Source organism: Canis lupus, chromosome 5 (genome assembly GCF_011100685.1).
Source record: "Canis lupus familiaris isolate Mischka breed German Shepherd chromosome 5, alternate assembly UU_Cfam_GSD_1.0, whole genome shotgun sequence".
Taxonomy (NCBI): Eukaryota; Metazoa; Chordata; class Mammalia; order Carnivora; family Canidae; genus Canis; species Canis lupus.
In genome coordinates, this window is record NC_049226.1 from 68,136,491 (window position 1) to 68,158,232 (window position 21,742).

At 51.7% G+C, this 21,742-nt stretch overlaps 1 protein-coding gene and 1 long non-coding RNA gene across 2 annotated transcripts in view; both read right to left on the reverse strand.

Annotated features, from left to right (window-relative positions):
* Positions 1 to 593: 593 nt before the first annotated feature.
* On the reverse strand, positions 594 to 2,175 carry LOC119872032. Its single transcript, XR_005358930.1, has 2 exons — positions 1,814 to 2,175; positions 594 to 719 (listed from the first exon to the last, which is right to left on the reverse strand). It is a non-coding gene; the product is annotated as an uncharacterized LOC119872032 (long non-coding RNA).
* A 1,794-nt stretch (positions 2,176 to 3,969) lies between these two features.
* CRISPLD2 (cysteine rich secretory protein LCCL domain containing 2) overlaps positions 3,970 to 21,742 on the reverse strand; it is a 64,783-nt gene continuing 47,010 nt past the window's right edge. Inside the window, exons 14-15 of the mRNA XM_038538135.1 lie at positions 17,288 to 17,421; positions 3,970 to 6,479 (exon numbers count right to left, since the gene is read on the reverse strand). Of these exons, the coding sequence (XP_038394063.1) occupies positions 6,425 to 6,479; positions 17,288 to 17,421 (189 nt within the window). The 3' untranslated portion in view covers positions 3,970 to 6,424. The remainder of the gene's footprint in view (positions 6,480 to 17,287; positions 17,422 to 21,742) is intronic.

Below are 21,742 nucleotides of genomic sequence, written 5' to 3' on the forward strand. Positions count from 1 at the left end.
GACACTTTGACAAACGTAGTAGAATGGCACCTGAATTTCTCTTGACAAATAAATTGAATGAGCAAGTCCTTGCAAGACATGTCCTTAGTAAATGACAGCACATACTTGGTGCCCAGCCCATACCTGGCACGTAGTGGGCACTTTCTTAGGTGAATCCCTTTGCCATCTTCCTGTGTCAGGTGGGGAGGGGGCAGTGGATGGGAGGAAACACCCCGGGGACCACAGCCAGCCACGAAGGTGTAAGGGGGTGAGACAGGTGAGCTGGGAGGCTGCTTGCTGACCAGCTGGCCCATTCCCGTCAGCATGGGGCGGCCAGGGCACAGAAGAGGCCTCTTTGCCCACCTCAGATCCTGGCCAAGTGCTGATGGGAGGGATTGGTTTAGGGGCCCTCTCCACGCTTCTTGGATACAACATCCACTTACCCTTATTTTTTAAGGGTCTAAAAGATTTTTTTAAGCCCCAGTAGCAGTCTAGGACAGGTTTTGGTTTGGTGTGAAATTCTGGACAGAGTGTGAATAAATGACAAAAATGACCCAACACAACACAATGGCTCTACATAGGTCCAGAGGTTGTTTTTCTTTTCTTTTCTCTTCTTCTTTTTTTTTTTTTCAAATAAAGGTGCCATGGTTTGAGGATCCAGGATTTTATGTCTCGGTGCCCCTGTTCCTTGGGTCCTCAGGGCCCTCTGGGCAGGGCAGTGGGGGAAAGGCAGGTCTCTGCTGGGAACCAGAATCAGGGAAGAATACTTAAAGTCATTCAACTCCAAGATTCTTCCAGCTTCTGCTTGTATCCTTCTAGGGACAGGGAGCTCACTCCCTTTCCACATGAGCCATTTCATCTTTGGGCAGTTCTGCCAATTAGAACATCTTTATTGTATTTGGTAGTAGTCTCTCTGTGCCACATGCCTACTGGCATAAGCTCCACACCTCAAAACAACAGAGTGACGTATGTGGCAGCTGTGTGCACACCAAGTGTGAGTGTGAACATTCTCAGGTGTGACCTCATTAATCCACATAACCACCCCATGGAACAGACCCTGGTGTCACTACCCTTTTACGGAGGACACCATGATGCTCAGAGAGGTTCAGGAACTTGCCCAGCATCACAGCTTGTAGAATGGAGCTGGGATTCAAACTCAGACACAACTGGGTCCCCACTCATGACTCTTGCACTGTGCCACCCTGACTGAAGCAAATCTTCATGTATTTAAAAAAGCCCTGGGGAAGAAAAAAAAAAACACAAAACAACCCTGGGCAGCCTGGGTGGCTCAGCGGTTTAGTGCCACCTTTAGCCTAGGGCCTGATCCTAGGGACCCGGGATCGAGTCCCACATCGGGCTCCCTGCATGGAGCCTGCTTCCCCTCTGCCTGTGTCTCTGTCTCCCTCTCTGTGTCTCTCATGAATAAATAAATAAAATCTTAAAAAATAAAATAAAATAAAATAAAATAAAACAGCCCTCGTGGCGCCCTGGTCTTCCTCTCTCCACTCTTATGGGAACTTCCTGTTCTGTCAGCAGTTGCTTGGGACAAACCTGGGAATGGGCATATGGGCCTTTATGAGGAAAGGGACTTAAAACAGGCCCACTGGGTGACACCAGGAAAGATTTCTTCCCCGACGGGAGCAGACAGCTGTGGGAAGAGGCCCTACCTCTCCCACCCAACGAACTGTCTCGGCCCCGTGCGTGGGGACAGTGTGCGGGGTGGCGGCTCTCCTAAGCACAGGGGGTGCAGTGAGGGTTGTAGAGGTGTCCACCAGGAGTCCTCACATTACATCACTGAGCAGCGGCTCCAGGAATCACCCCCCCTCCTTCATACCTGAGATATTTGCATGTCCTTAGCGCCAGAATCTTCCAGGAGGCTTGTTAATGCACAGGGTGCTGCCCTACCACCAGAGGTTTGGTGGGTCTGGGCTGAGCCCCCGAGATCCTGCATTTCTAACAAGTCCTGGGGCCATTAGATGCATTTCTGGTTTCAGTAACCAAAAGTGTCCCGACAGGTGCAAATCTTCATCATTATTCAAGAACCGCCTCTGAGCACTTTGCTATCTTAGCTCACCTGATGTCATCCTTGCCCCGTGGCGGGTGTGTGTGTGTGTGTGTGTGTGCTAAATCTCCATTTCGTGCACAAGCGTGCATGAGCAGCCTGAGGCCCAGAGAAGCAAAGCAGCTTGTCTCAAGTCCCAGAGCTGGTAAGAGGTGGAGGCTCCCTGGGGACTACCAGGTGCTTGCTCACAGTCACTGTGTCACCTGGCACTGAGCAACCCATGTCAGCAGCTTGGGCTGCAGGCACCACAACCTCAGCATGAACTTGCAATACTCTCTGCCTCATCTCCAGTGGATTCTGCGAGGAGGAAGCCAGCCCCTGCCTTGTGGCTGCCACCTTCCCCAGCCAATGCTACCACTTTTACATGTTGGGAACTTAGGGGGTGAGCACAGGACGGTGACATCGTGGGATGTCAGAACTTCTGGATGCAGGTGGAAGAGACTGTAGATCTGGGGATGGTGGTGGCAGGGGAGGCTCCCCAGTGCCCTGTGGGGAGCTGCCAGCGGGGTCATCTCTACAGACTTGGCCATGCTCTTGTCATAAACCAGTGTTTGCCGGACATTAGTTATTATCCAATGTCCATGATTTTTGCAATCCAGCCGCACAAGTGCTCATATATTATTTTTAAATCAACATTTTACAGAGGAAAGCTATCCCCACCATCAGTGGAAAGAACATAGCAGGGGACTGAGAACACAAAAGCAAAAGCATTGACAGTGAAATAAAAGATCAGCCGAGCCCCCGAAACCCTCCCATGACTATGGCAGATTGGGACACACAAGGACACATGACAGCAATCACCAAAAGGGGCTGATGCTCCCTCCTCCCCAAGTTCATATGTCGAAGCCCTGACTCCCAATATGACTGTATTTGGAGATGAGACCTCTAAGGGGTTAATTAAGGTTAAATGGGGTCATACGGGCGAGGCCCTTGATCCAGTAGGACTAGGGACGTACAAACAGAGCACAGGGGGGAATCCCTGGGTGGCTCAGTGGTTTGGCACCTGCCTTTGGCCCAGGACGCCATCCTGGAGTCCCGAGATCGAGTCCCACATCAGGCTCTCGGCATGGAGCCTGCTTCTCCCTCCTCCTGTGTCTCTGCCTCTCTCTCTCTCTGTGTCTATCATAAATAATAAATAAGTAAATAAATCTTTAAAAAAAACAAAAACAAACAAACAGAACACAGGACTCAGGGAGAAGGTGGCCCCGAGCAAGCAAGGACAGATACCTCGGGAGAAACCGACCCTGCTGCCACCTTGATCTTGGATTTCAGCCTCCTAAACTGGGAGATAATAAATCTGTGTTGTGTAAACCACCAAGTCTATGGTGCTTTGTTGGGGCCGCTGGAGCAGCCTCTAGCTGGCACCTACAGTATGCTCTCGGGGACCAGCATGCATGTCACTAGGAGTTCATGAGAAAGACAGGTTCTCAGGCCCAGCCTAGAGCTGCAGGACCAGAATCTGTATTCTTTTTTGTCTTTTTTTTTAGAAGAAAGATAGTGTGTGAGTGGGGGAGGGGCAGAGGGAGAGGGAGAGAATCTCAAGCAGACTCCATGCCCAGCACGGAGCCTGATGCAAGGCTCGATCTCACAACCCTGAGATCATGACCTGAGCCGAAATCAAAAGTCAGACACTCAGCTGACAGAGCCACCCAGGTGCCCTCAGAATCTGCATTTTTGATGAGCCCCCCACCCCACCCCATCTACACGAAGTTTGCACACTTTCTGTGACATCGCTTCGTTTCTTCCCACTTATCAGGTGGAGGTTTCCCGGAGGCTCCAGAAAATACTGCAGCCTTCAGCATCTCCCTGCCTACATGCGACACACTTAGTAGAAGTGGTGTTGACAAGAGCCAAGAGCCTTCGAGGAGGTTTTTAAACATTTCACAAACTGTTCAAATTTGTCCAGAAGAGATACATCACAGAAACACTTTAGAAATCAAACCAGTTTTATTGAAACAACAGCAACGTGGCCCCCGTTCATGCAAAGCACACACACACAAAATTTACAATAAACTTTTGTACATAGGAAGTAGTAAAATACATCATTTTTCATAGAAAAAAGCACACATGTAAGCTGCGGGCTGAGTGAGCCTACAGACAATATAAAAACTCAGAACATGATAGGGCAAAAATCTGAAGGAAATGAGAACTTTTTATTTTGGAGGCAGGAGACCCAGCAACACTGTTGGCCTGATTTGTCATCTTTCTGTGGGTTCCGTGCCAATGGCACGGTGGGTCTCGTTAACACGCAAAGTGAGAGGTGGCCTCTGATTATAGGGGCTTAGACTTTGCTGCCTTGTTTCCATTCTCGGAAGACAAACGGTTCCAGTTTCAAAATGTTTGTGAGTACAGAAAGGAGAGCAAGTTCCGGTTCTGGGTGAGGATTGCCTATCCCATTGGGCCGGCCGGTTACCGAGGCATTCGCCAGTCAGGGAACTCAAATTTAAAATAGTGGACGGGGTCCACTAGCACCAGATGTTTCAGATTCTCCCTTGGGTAGGATGCTTCCAACAAACCCATGGGAAGAGCCCCTGGACTGTCTCGAATTCTAAAAACCCAACCCTGTAGTCTCAACAAAGCCACAGGCCACAGAAGGTTGGTGGCAGAGCAAAGTCTGATGGAGAGTCCAGCAGCACAACACCTAGAATCCAGAAGTTTCCCAGTACTCAGATCTTTGGCTATAACTAGACACATAACTGTCAGGCCAACCAAATTCTTATGCTCTGACATTTGGGGTCAAATTGTCAAAACCTACAAATTACTATGAGCCCGCAATGCACGAACTAAAAACAGCTCTGCTAGTTTCAGCTCTGTTGGGCTACGAGTTGCACTGCTTATAGCAGCTCCCCAGAGGTGGAAGAGGGAAGCTGTTTACCTCCAGCGTGTGCACGAAGTAGGGGTGCTCTCAACAACACACCAGCTTACTCCCCCTGGTAGACTTCCTTGTCCGGATCATCTTAGTTTTGCTTCGTTTGTTTTTTCTAAAAAACTGCCTGCTAGTTCCTTTGCCTTTGCAATATTTTGATGAAGAATGAACTTAAAATTTAAAACCGGCGTTCACAGAAGTGATAGATTGGCCAGCCTGCTGGTGGAGGGTGGAATTTTACCTTCTGCAAAGCAATGCTATTTACAAAAAGGTATTTTATTTCACTGTGGGTTTTGGTCTGGGCTTATGAAGAACTTTTGTAAAGTGGAAGCCAGAGAGCACCGCACTCCTCAGAGCCCGAGGAGCATTTGGCAAGGGCTGTTCCACAAAAACAGGAAGAGAAATCTTTCTAGAGTGTTACCGTCTCTTGCTATTACACCGCAGGATGGTTTCATAACCACAAACTGTTCCTCTTCCCAGAGCTGCTAACCTGGGCGAGGAATGTACCAAGGAATCCATTCCTCCCACTGCTAAAAACTAGGTCATCAGATGGATCGGGGAATCTGCATATTTAATTGTCACTTTTTAAAAGCAGCAACAAAACAGCCCTCCTTTGGCTGTTCTTAGACACCTCAGTGGAACCAACTGATACTAAGTTTAAAAAAAAAAAAGTGGGCTGCCAACAGAACCACTTGCAAAGCGAAGACCCTGGTGGGGAACGTGATGCACAAACCAGTCTGGGCTGGGCCAGGAGCCACACGGGTGGGGGGCAAAGAAAGGATCCTGGTTCATTTGTCCTCAATGAGACCAAAGGTCACGGAAGCAAATAGACGGGCCACGTGGACAAAGGGAAGGACAAAGACATGGTAAATCTCCGGCGTTACCGTGGAACTCTAAATAAACCAGCACTGCTGTCTACAGATCCAGCCTGCGGGAGGCGGGGTGCCGGCAGGGACAGGTGCCAGGGCAGGGCCCCGGCCTCACCTCCCCAGCCCCCTGGTTCCAGCCCATTTGTCTGACCAGCAAACATTAACCCCATTTTATTCCACTGGTAGGGACAGACTGTGTTTTCAAAGTTTTTAAATAGCCACCTTCTATTCCATTCTTGAAACTCGCCCTTCGGGTGTTCATTATGCCTCCTCCTGCCCCTGCGTGCCTCCCTGCGTGAGCTCCACATCTGCCAGCTCCGGGGGCCTGGAACCCTCTCCTACCCACGGAGGAGCACTGGGGAGGAGCACCTTGGTGACCATCCGTGCAGAGCGGGCGCGCCGATGGGGACCTCCGGGCCTCAGCAGGACCAGTCACCAGCTGTCCAGCCGGGCCCCCAAGGACGCTGCTTCTCCGTGTGGTTCGAGACAAAGGCACAAAGGGTGTGACACTGAACGCCATTCAAAGGAAGTTTCCTGCCTCTCTATATCCCCAGCCCACCCCCCTCCCAAATGACAAAATAATAATAAAAAGCAAAACCCTGAAGCCCTCTTGAAGACGCACGCCCCCTTCTCCCCGGCGCTGGAAATTCACTGCCTGACGGCAAAGATCCGGAAGGCCTTTCCGTCTCGAGGGGTCCTCAGGCTGAAAAAGAAGGCAGAAGGCGTATTACTGAAGGATCTGGAGGGCCTTCCACAGAGACTAGCTCGGGGAAGGGAGAGCCGGGCGCCCCCTTGCCCCAGGTGGGGAACTGTGGCCGAGGGCCACCTCCCCGCAGCTGCTGCAAACACAGCTGCTGCGTGCGCCCAGGAACAGCTGGCAGATCCCATTCTCCTCCCGGGGCCTGGGTCTGAATCTGGGTCAGGCAGGGCGGGGAGCTCTGGTCTTGAACCCCGGGACCTCCAGCCCCGATCCGTCTGAACTGAGCGCCCCTCCGGCCTCCGAGCCTTCCGCCTGGTGTGGGCTGCCACCCGCGGGCTCCTCCGGTGGCCATGTGGCGGGCGGGCGGGCTGGCAGGACGGCACCGTGACAGCGACGACGCCCGCACCGCTACTAAAACAGAGCGGCCCCCTCTGCTGGACTCTGCGAAGCGCTCTCTTCCCGCCCTTTCACCTTCCTCGGGGGGCGGGTGCCCTTAGTGGCCTTGTTTGGCAGGTGAGAAAACAGAAACAGTAGAAAGCAAGGACTTCCCCAAGGTCACACAGCTAGTAACAGCCACTCGCAGGGCGGCAGTTAAATCCTTCAGCTAACAAAAGTTTTTAAAAAAAAAACAAAAACAAAAACAAAAAAACCTCCCAGCTCTACTGATGGGGCGCCGGGGTGGTTCAGTTGGTTGAGCGGTCATGATCTCAGGGCCGTCTCGGGGCTCCATGCTCAGCAGGCAGTCTGCTTGAGATTTTTTTTTCTCTCTCTGTCCCTCCTCCACCAGCGTGTTAATTAATATAAATTTATGTTAATTATTATAAATAATTTATAATTATATTAACTATTATTTATGTTAATTGTTATAAATTATGTTAATATAAATAAATTAATTAGAACAAAGCAAAACCCAGCTCCACTGAGGTATAACATGCCATGAAATTCACCCTAAGTATATACAATCCAGTGATTTTTTTTTTTTTTTTAGTGATTTTATAGGGTTGTGCAACCACGACCACTTTTGGATCATCATAATCACCCCAAAAGATCGTCTGCGTCCAGTTTTAATCAGTTCCCCTCCCACAGACCCCGGCAACTCCTGTCCGTACAGATGTGGACATCTCACGTAAACGGAATCATGCCATACTCGGCCTTGTGCACCTGGCCTCTTTTCGCCCGGCAGGAGGTGTGTGAGGCTCATCCCTCAATGTGGCAGCGTGATCTGTACTTGACTCCCTTTTGTGACGAATAATATTCCATCACAGGGATAGGCCTCATTTTCTTTATCCATTCCCCAGTTGATGGGTATGTAGATTCTTTCCACTTCCGGCTACTATGAGAAATGCTGCTGTGAATGTGTGTGGACATGTGCTTGTACGGACACATTTTTCTTTTGAATACAGATCGAGGAGTGGCACTGCTGAGTCCATACGTTAAATGTATGTTTGCCTTTTTAAAAAGCTGCCAAACTATTTCCCGAGGCAGCTGCCCCATTTTGCCTCCCTGCCGGGAGCATGCGAGGGGCTTGTAGGGGTTCCACATTCTTGTTGGCCCTTGTGTGTCACATAGCTTGTGGTGGGCTGCTGTTCACAAAGAGCCCCCCGTGCTTTATATTCAGCGGCCCAGTATTCTATTATATTAAAGTATTCCAACGACAGCCAACCAGATCCCTATTAATGAAGATTTAGTAGCTCGTAATATTTTGCTCTTGCAAACAACGCCAAGGAGTGCTAGCTTTCCCCTACACAAGTCTGAGAGCACCTGCGGATATGCTCCGAGGAGGGGAACTGGGCATCCCAGGACCAACCTGGACAGCTTGCTAAACTGCCCTCTGTGATGGCTCCACCAATGGACAAGTCCTATCAACACTTGAGGCAGCCGGTCCAGCCCATGAGCTCGCCAGCACCGCGTGGCATCCAGCTTTTGGTGCTCAGCCATTCAAAAGTAGGGCATGGCATCCAGAGTTTTAACTTGCATTTTGCTCATTATGAATGAATTTGAACATAAGATTAACAGCCCAGCCAGGACTGAAGCCTGATTTCCAGCAGAGTCTCCCCTCCAGCTGAAAGGGACCCAGCCTGGAAACCACCAGACCAGACAGATGGCCCTCGCCCTCTCAGACTGCTTGGTAAGGGCAGCAATCCTCAGGAAGCAGGGGATCCGGTGATTCCTGGGGATCTTCCCCCTCCCTCATGGCAGCTCCGTGCTCTTGGCTACCCTGGGACTGAACTTTTGAAACGCATATCAGATGGGAACACTTGGCGAGATGGGGCTGTGAGGGAGAGCCAGGAGTCCAGACAGAGCAGAACTCCGGCCTCCCTGCCAGCAGCTCCCCACCAGACTGTGGACAGAGAGGGTGGCCGAGCTGGGGCTGGGGTTACCCCAGCTGCCCTGCTGGTTTCTGGAAAGCTCCGGTTCCAGGGCCCCCCTCGGGCCTCTGGGCTGCGAGATTTCCCCAGATTCTCTGCCCAAATGAACAGTCTGGGAGAACCACCCAGAGCCTCAAGGCTCTCAGTTATCCCTCATGGTGGGCAAGCCACGCTGGTAAAAATACCAAGGTCTGTGCCTCGGACTTACTTCTGTAAAAATCTATAGATGAGGCCGTGGTTTCTCCCCCACACAGGGCCCTAAACAACCCAGGGACAAGAGGGCCATTCAGGCTGTTGTCCAGACAAGTGCCCCAAGGTACCTGGACGTCTTGCCTGGATCTACCAAGCATCCCCAGTGAGCAAGCCATCCACCTCGGAGGCAAGAGCAGGCCCTGCTGACACAGACCAGAGTGCTGATACCGCCGAGGGTGTCAATGTGACAAGTGTCAGGCTCATCCACTGTCTCAGGCAAAGAATTCCTGCAGGTTTGGGCCACTCAGGAAAGCCTTCCAGGTGGGTCCCCATTTGTTTGTGCCTCAAACACTGACCGAGCCCCAGTCCTGCTAAGTCAGTGGCTGTGTATTTGAGGAAGAATGGGTGCGATTGACTCAATGTAAACTGGTCTCCTGCCCCCTACTCCTAAACCTCACCCTCCTATCCCGATTCTCTCCTTGGATTAGTTGTAACTCCCATATGTAGGAGGAGGGAGTGTCAATTGGCACAGCATTTCTGGGCAATTTTCATAGAAGGTATTGAACAATTTTAGTAAAGGGTTTAAACCATTTTCATAAAATGTATAAAAAAAATCCCTCAGTGAAAAAAAAAAAATCCCTCAGTGAGTTCTGAATAAATTTCTGAACTCAGCAATTTGCCATTCAGCCGGTGTGCAGCTGAGCACCTACTAGGTGCCAGGCACGGGGTGGGGACATGGGGTTAGCAGGACTGGGGAGGTTCCTGCTTTCATGGACCTGAGACTGGGGGTGGGAGATAACAGCAAATTACCTATAAGGGATCATCTCAGACAGTGACAGGCCCTGGGAGATGGGATCAGAGCAGAGCAGAGGTGAGGGATGCGGGGTATGGGACGGAGCATCCTGAGGAGGCAGCAGCTGAATGACAAGGAGGCCCCTGTCACAGGAATACATGGCAGCTGCAGAGCCTGGGAGGGGGGGGAGGAGGCGTTTCAGAGTCAGGTGACAACAGGTGCAAAGGCCCCTGGTCTCAGTGTGTCCCTGGAATGGAGAGGCCAGTGTATGAAGGGTAATGAGGAGGAACAATGCAATGAGAGGCTGGAGGGACGGGCAAGGGCTGCATCAGCTGTGACCTTGGGTGGTAAGGGGAGTAGCTTTCATTCTTGCCACCATGGAAGCCACTGGGGGCAGGCCTAACCCGGAGCAAGAAGTGCTGCCCTCTGACAGAGAGAGAGAGAGAGAGAGAGAGAGGAGTTCTGGTGACTAATCTGCCAAAAGGAAGTTATCTTAAGACACTGTTAGGAAAGTACACAGGCTTGTGCAAAGATGTTCTCTGCCGCGTTGTTTATCACAGAAAAGAGAAAGGAAACAGCTTGGATGTCTGTCAAGCGGTGGTCTGTCCACACAAGGGAATAGTGTGCAGCCACTGACACGATGCCGTGGCTACCTGGGACGTGGCTTGGGAGAACATTCACAAGCTGCTGCTGATTGAAAAAAGACAGTTAACCTAACAATACAGGGAGTCTGATCCCTCTAGGTTAAAACAAAAACAAGCAATAAGGTGTTTGTGAGCAGAAAAAAATCTGGAAGGAAACACACCAGCGTGTTTGCACTGGTCGTTTCTGGGTGTGGGATGTTCAGTGGTAGCCATCCCTTAAAATTATCTTGACATTTCTTAAAATTAAGGTTTTTATCCCTTAAAATTAATTTCTTAGAATCATTTTAAAATTAAAATGATTTCTTGAGGTTTCGCTCATTTTAAAAATAAAAAAGGAAGGAAGGAAAGGAGGGGGGAAGGGAGGGAGGAAGAGAAAGGCCACACAGAAGTCCCTTGCAGAGCTGGGGAGCACCACCAGCGTGGCCAGGAAGCCTGCGGTGTTGGGGGTGGGGCTCTAGCTGACTGGGGGCACACAGAGCGCTCATCTGTTTGGGCCGAGCTGTGACAAGGGAGCTCTAGGAAATGTCCAGGGTCTGCAGTCTCCGGGGGTCACAACTCAGCCCTGGTGAGGGGTTCGCAGCCTTGTGCTGATCGCTTACCCTGCCCCTTGGTGGGAACACACCTCTGAGGGCCAGCAGCTCTGGCCACCTGTACTGCCTGCCGGATGCCACCTAGGTCATTGCATAATCTCACCCCATGTGTCCCTCTCGGCCACCCCACAAGACCTCTAAGGTTCTTGCTGCTTACAGAAAAGGAACTGAGGCTCTGAGAGATGATGCAATTTGTCCCAAATCGAATACCGGTTCTGGGCACAGCCAGGATGGGGACCCCGGTGTCTCGAGGTCCCCAACCATTATCCTGGGCAGTCGGGCTGTGGCGCGCCACATCTGAGGACGACATCAGCCCAGCCAGGTCCCAGTGGGAGGGGGAGGCTGCAGGCCCGAGAGGAGCTGCAAACATCCCACTGCATCCTAGGGCTGCGGGCGAGGATCACTCAGGGAGGGACCAGTGGGCATGTGGCGCCACACGACACAAGCTGCATGACAGCACAGCAAGGCAGTTCCGGGCGCGGGGTGGCCTGTCCCGGGAGGGACCGCGGGCTTACCCACCAGTTGACAGCTCACTCCACAGAGTCACGGAACCCAGCGTCAAAAGGACAGTAGGAAAGGAACACAGGACTGCCCTTCTGGCTTTTTAAGTGTGTGATTTCTTTTTTATGATTAAGAAATATCATTTCTAGGGACGCCAGCGGGCTCAGGACGTGATCCTGCAGGGAGCCTGCTTCTCCCTCTGCCTGTGTCTCTGTCTCTCTGTGTTTCTCATGAATAAATATATAAAAATCTTTAAAGAAATATCATTTCTATGTACACATGTGCATGTAATATGTACATATGCATGTGTGTGTATACGTTGGTATGTTGTGTATGTATTTTGTTTGTTTTGAGGATTCGAACCCTATTTTCCCAAAGTCTCATCCATTTACTGATCTTTCAGAGAATTCAAAAGTCAGACAGATGCGGCTTCAGAGCTTACTGCAGGACTTTGGTTAGTCCATTTCTGAGCCCGCTCCCACATCTGTTCGTGGAAGCACCCACTCCTTAGGGGCAGTGGGAAGAGGGCGGGAGCTCGTTCCCGCCAAGCCCTCGGTCGGTGCGGGCATCCAGCAGGAGCTCCAGGACGCTGAGATGCAAACATCGTCCTTCCTACGTGGTTTAAACCCTGTGCTCCTCTCGGGGAGAGGACAGTGTGCCTGGCACGTGGCAGGTACACACACAGGGATGAACGCACTACCCCACAGAAGCCCAAACCCCATCAAAACCCTTCCCCTATTTCATGAAATATAAAAGTATTCTTTAGGGGTAAGAGTCTAGAACAATGTAACATGATCTCTGTTTTGATTTTTATGCGTGTTGTATGTGCACCGGGGGGAAAGGCCTAGAAAGCTATAAATGAGCAATTAACAGAGGTTAACAGGGCAGCTGTGGGGGACTCTTATTTTCTACTCCCTAGACTTAGTATTTAAATAGTAAGTTTGTATTTCTTTTCTAATAAATGCTTTTAAAGATAGAAACAAGTGTACCCTAGCACTGTAGGCTCACCGGCCACTCCTAGGCAGGGCCTGTCCCCAGGCTCAGGGACCTATCTATGGTGGGAGTCATGTGTGCTGGTGAAGGGCATGGGTGCTGGGGCAGGCAGCCTGGGTTCAAGTCTCGGCTCTGTGGCTTGTCGGCTGGGTGACTTTGAACAAGTCACTTAACCTCTCTGTGCTTCCCTTTCCTTATTGATAAAGTGGGGATAACTGGGGTCCCCCACCTCCTGGGGCTGCTGGGGGAATGAGATGAGCTACAGCATGTATAGATCCTAGAGGACGGGGAGGGGGAAACCCACCCATTTGCACAGCAGAGGGAACCTGACACCCAGCCTTGGTCCAGCTGGCTTGAGGGAGGGTGCAGAGCGCATGATATCTGGAAACAACAACCATTAAGTCTCTATTTCTCAGAGTTTCTGTATGCATTAAGTGGTTTTCAGACACCCAACCCTTACGAGTCCCGACAGTCACACTGGCTTCTGAACACTTGAAATGGGGCTCACCCAAACATGTGCTGCATGTGTGCCATACACACTACATCTCCAAGGTCTTATTTATTAAAAAAATATTTATCAATAATTTCCTATTAATACATGTTAAAATGATGACACTTTTGATACACTGGATTAAATCAAATAAATCCTAAAATTTCCCTTCTGTTTCTTTTTTACTGTGTCCACTAGAAACTATGTGGCTCAAGTGTGTTCTGGATGTATCCCAGGAGGACAGTGCCTGGCACAGAAGCTGCCCCACAAATGCTACCTGAATAGTCCACTTTTGGATGGAAGTCCAGCCACATAGATACCATCAACCTCTGTATATGGCTTGTATTTGCTAAAACAAAGTGACCAAGAATGCTATCTGTCATCATTGGTCTATTTCCCAATATCCTTGTGAAATCAGTTTAAAAAAAAATTAGTCCTGGTCTAGGACAAATTCCTAAACCAATATTCATCCAGATGTCCAGCTTCTTTACGAGAATACACAGGGAAACGCCAGTCCCAATGTCAAAAGCTCTTCCTGACACCTTTCCTTTCCTCTGCTATCCTTTGCAGGCGTGTGTGTGAGATAGAAGATTCCAGTCCTCTCACAGTGTCCCAGTTCTGCACACTCATTTTTCAAAACTCTCAGGAAATCCTCTTCTAGAAAAAGACCAGCAGCTTTTGGCCCATGTGCTGAGAATTCTATTCAGGAGGCTCTTGTTTGTGTGATTGATTGAAGGATTCCCTAAATTTGGAATGAAGTTTGCTGCGAATGGGTCCCAGAGTGTCCAGCATCCACAACTCCCTTGGGACCGACTGTGACCTACTCTAGGATACAGGCAGAGGTTGGAGAGAAAGGCCTCTCCAGCCCCAGGCTTCGTTCCCACAGTCCCTAATGGGAACAGGCTCCTGGGAGATTTCTCAGTTCTGGTCTCTGTGCAGAGGGCTGCCAAGATCCCATCTGAACAAGGGGCGGGTAGCGCATGGCTGGAGCCATGTCACCAAGGAGGAGCCTCCAGATAGTGAGGTGGGGCCCTGCTTGACATGCTCAGCTGCCTGCACCTCCCTCCCTAACAGTGATGCCTGAGACCCTACAGCTGCAGGGCTTATTTGTCTCATCATCTGTACCCCCACTGGATGACACACCCCATATGGGAAGAGGGTAGGCTACATTTTCCCTGCTGGATCCCAGTGCCTGGGACATCGTGTGGGCTTGCCAAGTATAAGATCCCTGATAGTGGGTGCACATTGGAAGGACTGATACAAGGATAAAAGAGGGGGTTCCTGCAAGGTGCTTTCCCCCTCATCCTGAAAGACAATCCATACAGACTATTTTTCACACACAAGTCGCTTGGCCCTGTGTGTAAGAACCATAGCGCCTTGAGGTGTACAGCAGACCTTATAAGGTATAGCATAACAACAAGGGCCACTGGATTCATCGTGCCCAAGGACACCCAGCTGGTGAGCAGTGGAGCAGATGTCTAAATGTCATCAGACTCCGCACGCCCTCCCGGCCTAGTCCTTCCCTTCTGATGGACTCTGTCATCTGGCTGCTTGTGGACCCCAGCACTGGTCCTGGAACCCCATGAATATGTAATGAAAAAAATGAGTCTTAATTGCAAAATATCAGAATCCCACACAGTGTCTGTAAGTTCCAGGGACTTAACCACCTTCATATCATCCTCCTGAGTGCACCAGAGCCTAGTCCTGGGGCCTGTGACTCAGCAGGTCTGGGGAGCACCACAGAATCTGCTTTGCTAGCAAGCTCCCAGCTGATTTGGATTCTGCTGGTCTGTGGGGTTGGGTTTGAGATCCACTGCCTTACCACTACCCCAGGGGGGTAGGTGCTATCACCCTCCTCTTTATAGGTGGGGAAACTGAGGCACAAGAGAGCATCCAAGGAGGAAGGGAAGCAGGATCTCAACTCTGGAGATGCTGCAGAAACTCACTAGAACCTCTGAATAGTGCGGCGGGCATCGGCCCCCTCTGGGCCTGGGAAAGCCTGCCTGGAAGATATTTATGATGATAGTGGCGATTTGGGCGGGTCCCTCGGGAAGAGAGAAAGAACGATTGGGCCTGGGGGGGAGGGAGTGACAATGGGAAAGAAGCCACTTTGGGGACCCATCTCAGTCCCCAGCTCTCCCCAGACACCCACCTCTGGGGGCTGCACACTGAGCCGTGTGGCAGCCCTCAGGGAGCCGCTGCGATGTCCTCAGGGAGGAGCCAGGCAGCGAGTACGGAGGCCAAGCTGCTCGGCATGACCGGTTCCTCTTCAGGGGTATAGAGAGCTCAGAGGAGGGGGGTCCTGGGACTTCTTTCCAGCCTGGCCGGGAAATTCCACCTCATCAGCTGCCTCATTTCCCTCCCATTAAATCAATGGAATTTCCTTTCATTAAGCTTTTCCCAAAGTTGCCCATGCTGCAGGAGAAGACACAGAAGTGTTGGCTGCAGCGTCGGGGCCCAAGGGCAGAGTTCCTGTGTGGGCCCCTGGGGCGGGGGATCTGCACGCCATCCTGAGACTCCCAGGCAGCCCGGGAGGATGGGGGGCCACGGGAGCCTAGGCTTCCAGGGGCCTGGCACATTTTGTGTTCTTGATTTTACACTCTTTTTTGAAAGAAGGCCCCTCAAATATAAAATCTCAGCACTCCATTCTTCTATGGGCTCAACTGTGTCCCCCCCTTGGCCCATTCCTATGGCTAAGTCCCAACCTCCAGTGCCTCAGAATGTGCCCCTATTTGGAGTGCATCTTTCAAGGGATAATGAAGTTAAAAATGAGGTGACAAGGTGAACCTTGATCCAATCTGATTGGTGTCCTTAGAAGAGGAGAGCAGGACACAGATGCACACAGAGAGAGGACCATGTCAGGATATAGGGAGAAGGTGGCCATCTCCACACCCAGGAGGGAGGACTCAGGAGGAAGTCCCCCCTACTCTATCCCCGGCCCACGCCTTGATCTGGGACTTCCAGCCTCCAGCACCTCGAGGAAATGAATGTCTATGGTATAAGCCCCCTGTTGTCTGGGTACCTCGCCCCAGCAGCCCTACAAACAAATATACTCCCAATGGGGATCTGCCCCCAGGGAAGATGAGTCATCAGTCCCATTTCACGGATACAGGAACTGAAGCTCAGGAAAGGCTGGTGCCTCGTGTGAGGTCATGGGGGTCTCAAGAGGAGACCCTGGGCGTGGAGTCTGGATTCCTGGGCTGCAAGGCTGTGACATGCTTCCATGGACAACTGAGGGACACATGTGAGGCTGAGCAGCATGTGCCAGAAAATGGATTGGCAGCCTGAAGTGGTACTGGGACCCCTTCTGAAGAACATTCTGGAAAGGCATACCCAAAGCCTTAGACTTTCTCTTCGTCTTTGATCTGAGAATGTCACTTCCAAGGATTTCAGGAAACAAGCATGACAGTTTCAGACAGTCCTTTGTGAGGATGGTCATCATGGTGACAATTGCCCCCTGCCTGCCCCAGGGTGGAGGAGTGCTGAACTGCCCAACCAGGAAGCGAGGTGTGGTACGCTCACTGGATGCAATGACGTGGGGTCACCAGCAGTGACACGGGGCGTGGGTTTTAGGAGCAGCCTAGAGAATCTGTTCTGTGAAAATACAGAGTAATAAACTCTCCTCTACCAAGGGCCTGTTGCTCTCAGGTACCAAACAGCCACTGGATTAATCTTCCAGTGACTCTGTGAGGCCGAGACCACTGTTGACCCCATATCACAGGAGAGAACAGTGAGGTGCAAGGAAATCAATGGCTGGCTCGTGGTCACCGAGCTGGTGAGAAGCAGAGCCTGGTCTGTTGGACTCAGACCCTCTGCCCTTACTCCTGTGACGAATGTAACTATACTACCATGTTGCAAATGAGAACCATCGTGTCAACATAGTTTGATCCTATTTGTTTCACACTCATACAGGCAGAGAAAGGGCCAGAGGGAGACGCACCAAAAATCTCACAGCAACTCCCCCAGGTGATCGGCTATGGATGATTGTTTTGTTTTTCTCTGGGCTTATTGGATGCTTCTAAATTGTCTACAATAACATGTTGTCATAGAAAAACATTCTTATCTTTAAAACAGAAAAGAAGAGAAAAGAACAGGCTCGTCTTGGATATTCTGGTGAGAATGAGTGCAAGCCTACCTGAGTTTTACTCTCAGGGTCAAGGTCATTGGCTTTCCTCCCAGGGGCCCCAGGGGCACCCGTGGCAGGCCTTGGGTGTCAAGAGCCAGAGAACGCAGCCCTACCTTTCAGACTGGATTCCATTCCTGAGTGAGCCCACGTAAGTCTTCTTTTTGTCCACAGGCATCACGTCCACGTAGCCTCCGCTCTCGTTCCTGATGACTCCTGCATGCACGGCCGTCTTGCAGATGCTTGAACTCTAAAAGCGCGAGAAGAGCTATGATCAACGTCAAGGATGTTGTGCTCTCAGGCAAGACCCTGCCACTGCCAACCAGTACTTGGTGGCCTGGTTGGGGAAGGGGCATTGATCAAGTTACCCCTAGGAAATACCCATCACCACCTTGATTTCTCAGGGGTCTCTCCAGAGAAACCTGGCACCATTCATTCATGCACTCATTCCTTCATTCAGCAAGTATTTTCTGAGTGCCTACTATGTGCCAGGCACTGTGCTAGATGCAGGGAAACCCAGCAGGGAACAAAATAAAGACTCTGCCTTCATGCAGTTGAGGGAGCCTGACAAGCAAACAAACATGCAAGCAACTCTGCCTGTGAAGAAAAAACCAGCTCATGAGATAAAATGACTGGGTGGAGGCACTCTCTTAAACAGTTCATCAGGGAAGACCGCTCTTGGTGTGACTTTTGAGCTTATATCTGGATGACAAAAAAGAATTGGCCGCAGCCTAGAAACAGGCTGTGCAAAGGTCCTGGGGTAAGAGTGAACTTGTCATGTCCCAGGAACAGAAAGACAGCCAGGGTGGTTGGAATACAGAGAGTCAGGTGGAGTGTGGCAAGACAGGAGGGAGAGGTGAACAGAGCCCATCATGTGGGGCCGTGAGGACCACAAGGATTTTAGGCTCATTCTAGGGGCCAAGGGAGCCACTGCCTTTGAAGTAGAGGCAGGATGTGCTGTTTTCCAAGATTATGGGGTAATTGAATTTCTGGATAATAAACCCGTCCTTGAGTTAAACTTTCATTTAGGGTCTTTACTTATCCAGGAGGAAAATGATCCTCAGGATGAAATGTCTGGGACTAATTAATCAAGATTTCTCAAACTGGGGAGATTCATTCAGGGGTGGGGTGGCTGGTTCTTGGTCCCCCTGACCTGCTGAATCAGAATTGCCCCCAACTAGGGCCAGGTGATGTGAGACACACTCAAGGTGAAGAACCACATCGGTATATTCTCCTGCCACTTCCATGATCCTGTCATCCATCCTGGGGTAAAATCCAGCCCTGGCCTTGGCAGTGGGCATGAGTCTTCACTGCAACCCAGAGCCACCTGCCGCATCTTCACTCAGGTGACAGCGCCCGGCCCCCCATTCCCCACCCCACTGGATTCTGCTGCTGTGGGGGAAGCCTGAACTTCAGCATTTTAATTACACACTGGTCAGGTGGTTCTCACGAGTGGCCAGGGCTGCATACAAGGGCTGAGCCGATCCATCTGTGGGGCCACCAGCCTCCTTCCCAGTAGACCTAATGCCTAACTCCGAGCCTCTTCAGTGCCAGGCCCTGGGCTGACTGCCTCTGCCTCGTGATCTCATTTCATCTTCCAATAGGATGGGTGAGTACCGCTATTCCCATTTTACAGGCTGGGAAGCATGGGGTTTGTAAGATTCAAGAACTTGGCCAGGGTCATGCAGAATGTGGCTTAGCAGAGATTCTGGTTGAGCAAAGTCTATGCTTCTGTGGTCAGCAGAGTACTGGCCTCCAACGGTGTCCACATCCCCGTCTCCGGAGCCTGGGACCGTGTGAGCTCAGGTGGCCAAAGGGTGCCACAGAGGTGACTGAGTCAAGCGAGGAGTTTGTGAGGAGTCATCACAAGGGTCCTTCCAGGAGGGGGGTACAGGGAGCAGAGTCAGAGAAACCTCATACCACACCGCTGGCTTTGCCGATGGAGGGGGTGCCACGAGCAGGGGCTGTGGGCGGCCTCTGGAAAGTGGGGAAGACAGGAAAACACAAGGTTCTCCTGGAAGCTCCAGAAGGAACGGAGCTCTGCCGACAGCTTGACCTGAGCTCGGGGAGGCCTGTGTTGGGTTTCTGACCTCCAGACTGTGGGACAGTAAGGAGGTAGTGTTTTAGGCCATGAGGTTCCTAAGTCTGTGGACATTTATTCCAGCAGCCCTAAGACACCAACACAGCTTCTAATCACTGTCTTATTACAAACATGTTCCACGGATGAGGTCCCTTAAAGTTTGATGACTTCCAAATATCCAGAAAACAGAGTCACCAGGAGGGTGGCCCCAGTGACATCCGATAACGTGTCCACCCAGGCTGATGGAGCGAGCTGCTCAGTCCAGCTCAGCAACCTGCCAACTTGAAGACGGAAAGTCAGGCCGATGTCTACAGGGCAGGAGGACTGACTCTAGTCCCTGCCTTCATTCATGACCGAGTGACCTGTGGCCATGGCCGTGGCCATGACTGGGGGCTTTACCCGCAGACTCCATGTGTGTCGAGGGTAGATGGGGGAGGATGCTAGGATGCTTCGTGCCATACATGTGCCACGCAGGGAGTGGAGGTGAGGCCACTGCTGGCCGTGCCCCCAGTGTGCAAACACCACCAGGTGATGGTCACTCGGCAGGAGGGTGGGTCTGGGCTTGGCTGTCTTCTCAAGGCCACCTGTCGACGCAGTGCCTGGGACCCAGGAACCCCCTGGGGCGTGACTCAGGTTCCAACCACTGGTTAGCCCAGCCGGCACCTCCTTCTTGAAGAGAGTAGGCTGGTGCAGAAGAACCCTGTATGATTCTACTTACACGGGGCATCAGAAGTGGCCAAGTGCAGACACAGAACGTAGAATGGAGTTCGTACCCTAAACCGCCCTTTGAATAGGACAAGCAGCCCATGAGCAGGTTCCTAACACCAGACGTGAGTGAACGGATTCAAGTGGGCTCTTTGAAAATCCAGATTTGAAATCTCACGCGTGGCTGCTCTGAACCTGCAGCCTGTTGGGAGCCCCGGGCAGCCCCTCTTAGGGACCCCTGTCCAGGCTGTGGGCTCCTGCCCCCTCCTTGGAACCAGGTCCTGCCCGAGAAGCCGCTGGTTTTGCATACGAAGAATAAGGCTCTCAGCAGCAGAGGCCACCCGGCCTGTTCCCAGGGATGCCGAGGGCTGTGGAAAGGGCAGAGCCCGAGAGCCCAAGCGAGCATTCGCACCAACGACGTGGGAGTGCTCACCCCTGTGATGAGGTGAGGAACCGAAGGCCACGGCCGATCCTGCCCTGACACATCTTTGCTTCTCTGATAAATAAACGGACGAGGGCAGGTTCCTTAGCAAAGCAGGCTCCGGGGATCTGGGAGGCCCCAGGGGTGCAGGCAGCGCTCTGGGGGCCCGTAGGGTGGGCAGGACCCTGATGCTAGCGCCGAATGAGGGCGACCCCTCAGGCCCAGGGAAGCGGGGACAGTCAGTTGCCTTGTCTGCACGAGGAAGCCTTCTTAACGATCATCTCAGAAAAACGATCCGTAGGTTTCCAGTTCTGCAAAGGCTGTGCGGTGCCCGAGGATCAGGAGGCAGGGCCTCCGGGGCGCTCTAATGCCGCGCGCATGCAGACGTGCAGGTTGTCCCCGTGCGTGGGCCGAACTGGCAGTCCTCCGGCCTCTCGGCTGCTGCTCATTCCACCAACCGAGCGGCCACTTCCACGGCAGTGCCAGGAGGGCCTCGATCCCACCTCGCGCAGGCCCTTCCTGGGGAGGCGCATCCTCTGAACTAAACGCTGCCGGAAGGTGGGGTGCTCTGGTTTTGCGCCCTCTGTGACTGTCCTTTGCCTCCGGTCCCCAGAGGAATTCTGGACACCAGTGGCACAGAAAGTTTTCTGTGATAACATCAGCGGTGAGTATGAACACCACCCAGCCAGCCAGATCTTTCTCACGAGATAGGCACAGCTATCGTCCGTTATCAACACACACCTCTTCACGCAACCACAACGTTGGGCAAACCCGTGTCTTCCCCTTCCTCTCCCTTCCTCAGAGGTGTCTCCCCTCATGAGGCAAGCTTCTATAGATACAGGTTGTCCACTTTCTCTCCTCAGGGCCCGAGTAACACGAACATCTACATGCTTATTAACTGCTGCCATCACCACAAATGTGGTCTCAGTGAGGCTGGAACCCATCCTGCCTCTACCACTTACCAGCTAGGTGGCCTTGAATGACCTGCTTTAACCCCGAGAGCCCCTATTTTGTTGATATAAAGGGGGGATCATCATAGGTAACACTTAGGAGCATTTACCAAGGCAGGCCCTGTTCTATGAGTTTCCCTGTGCAGTGATGGAGAAATCTCTCAATAATCCTGCAAGGTAGGTATTATTGTCCTCTCTTAACAGAGGAGTGGAAAGAGGTTCAAGGAGGTTAAATGACTTGCCCCAAATCACTCAGCTGGCAAACAGCTGAGCCAGGACTGCCCTCCATAGCCAGCAAGCTGCCCATTACTCCTCATGGGACCAGGAAGAGTCTAAGAGGACTATGTGGAAGATGCAATGAGCTCAGGGGTTGAATGCAGGCTCGCTGCAGGCAGCACTCAGTAGATGTTAGTAA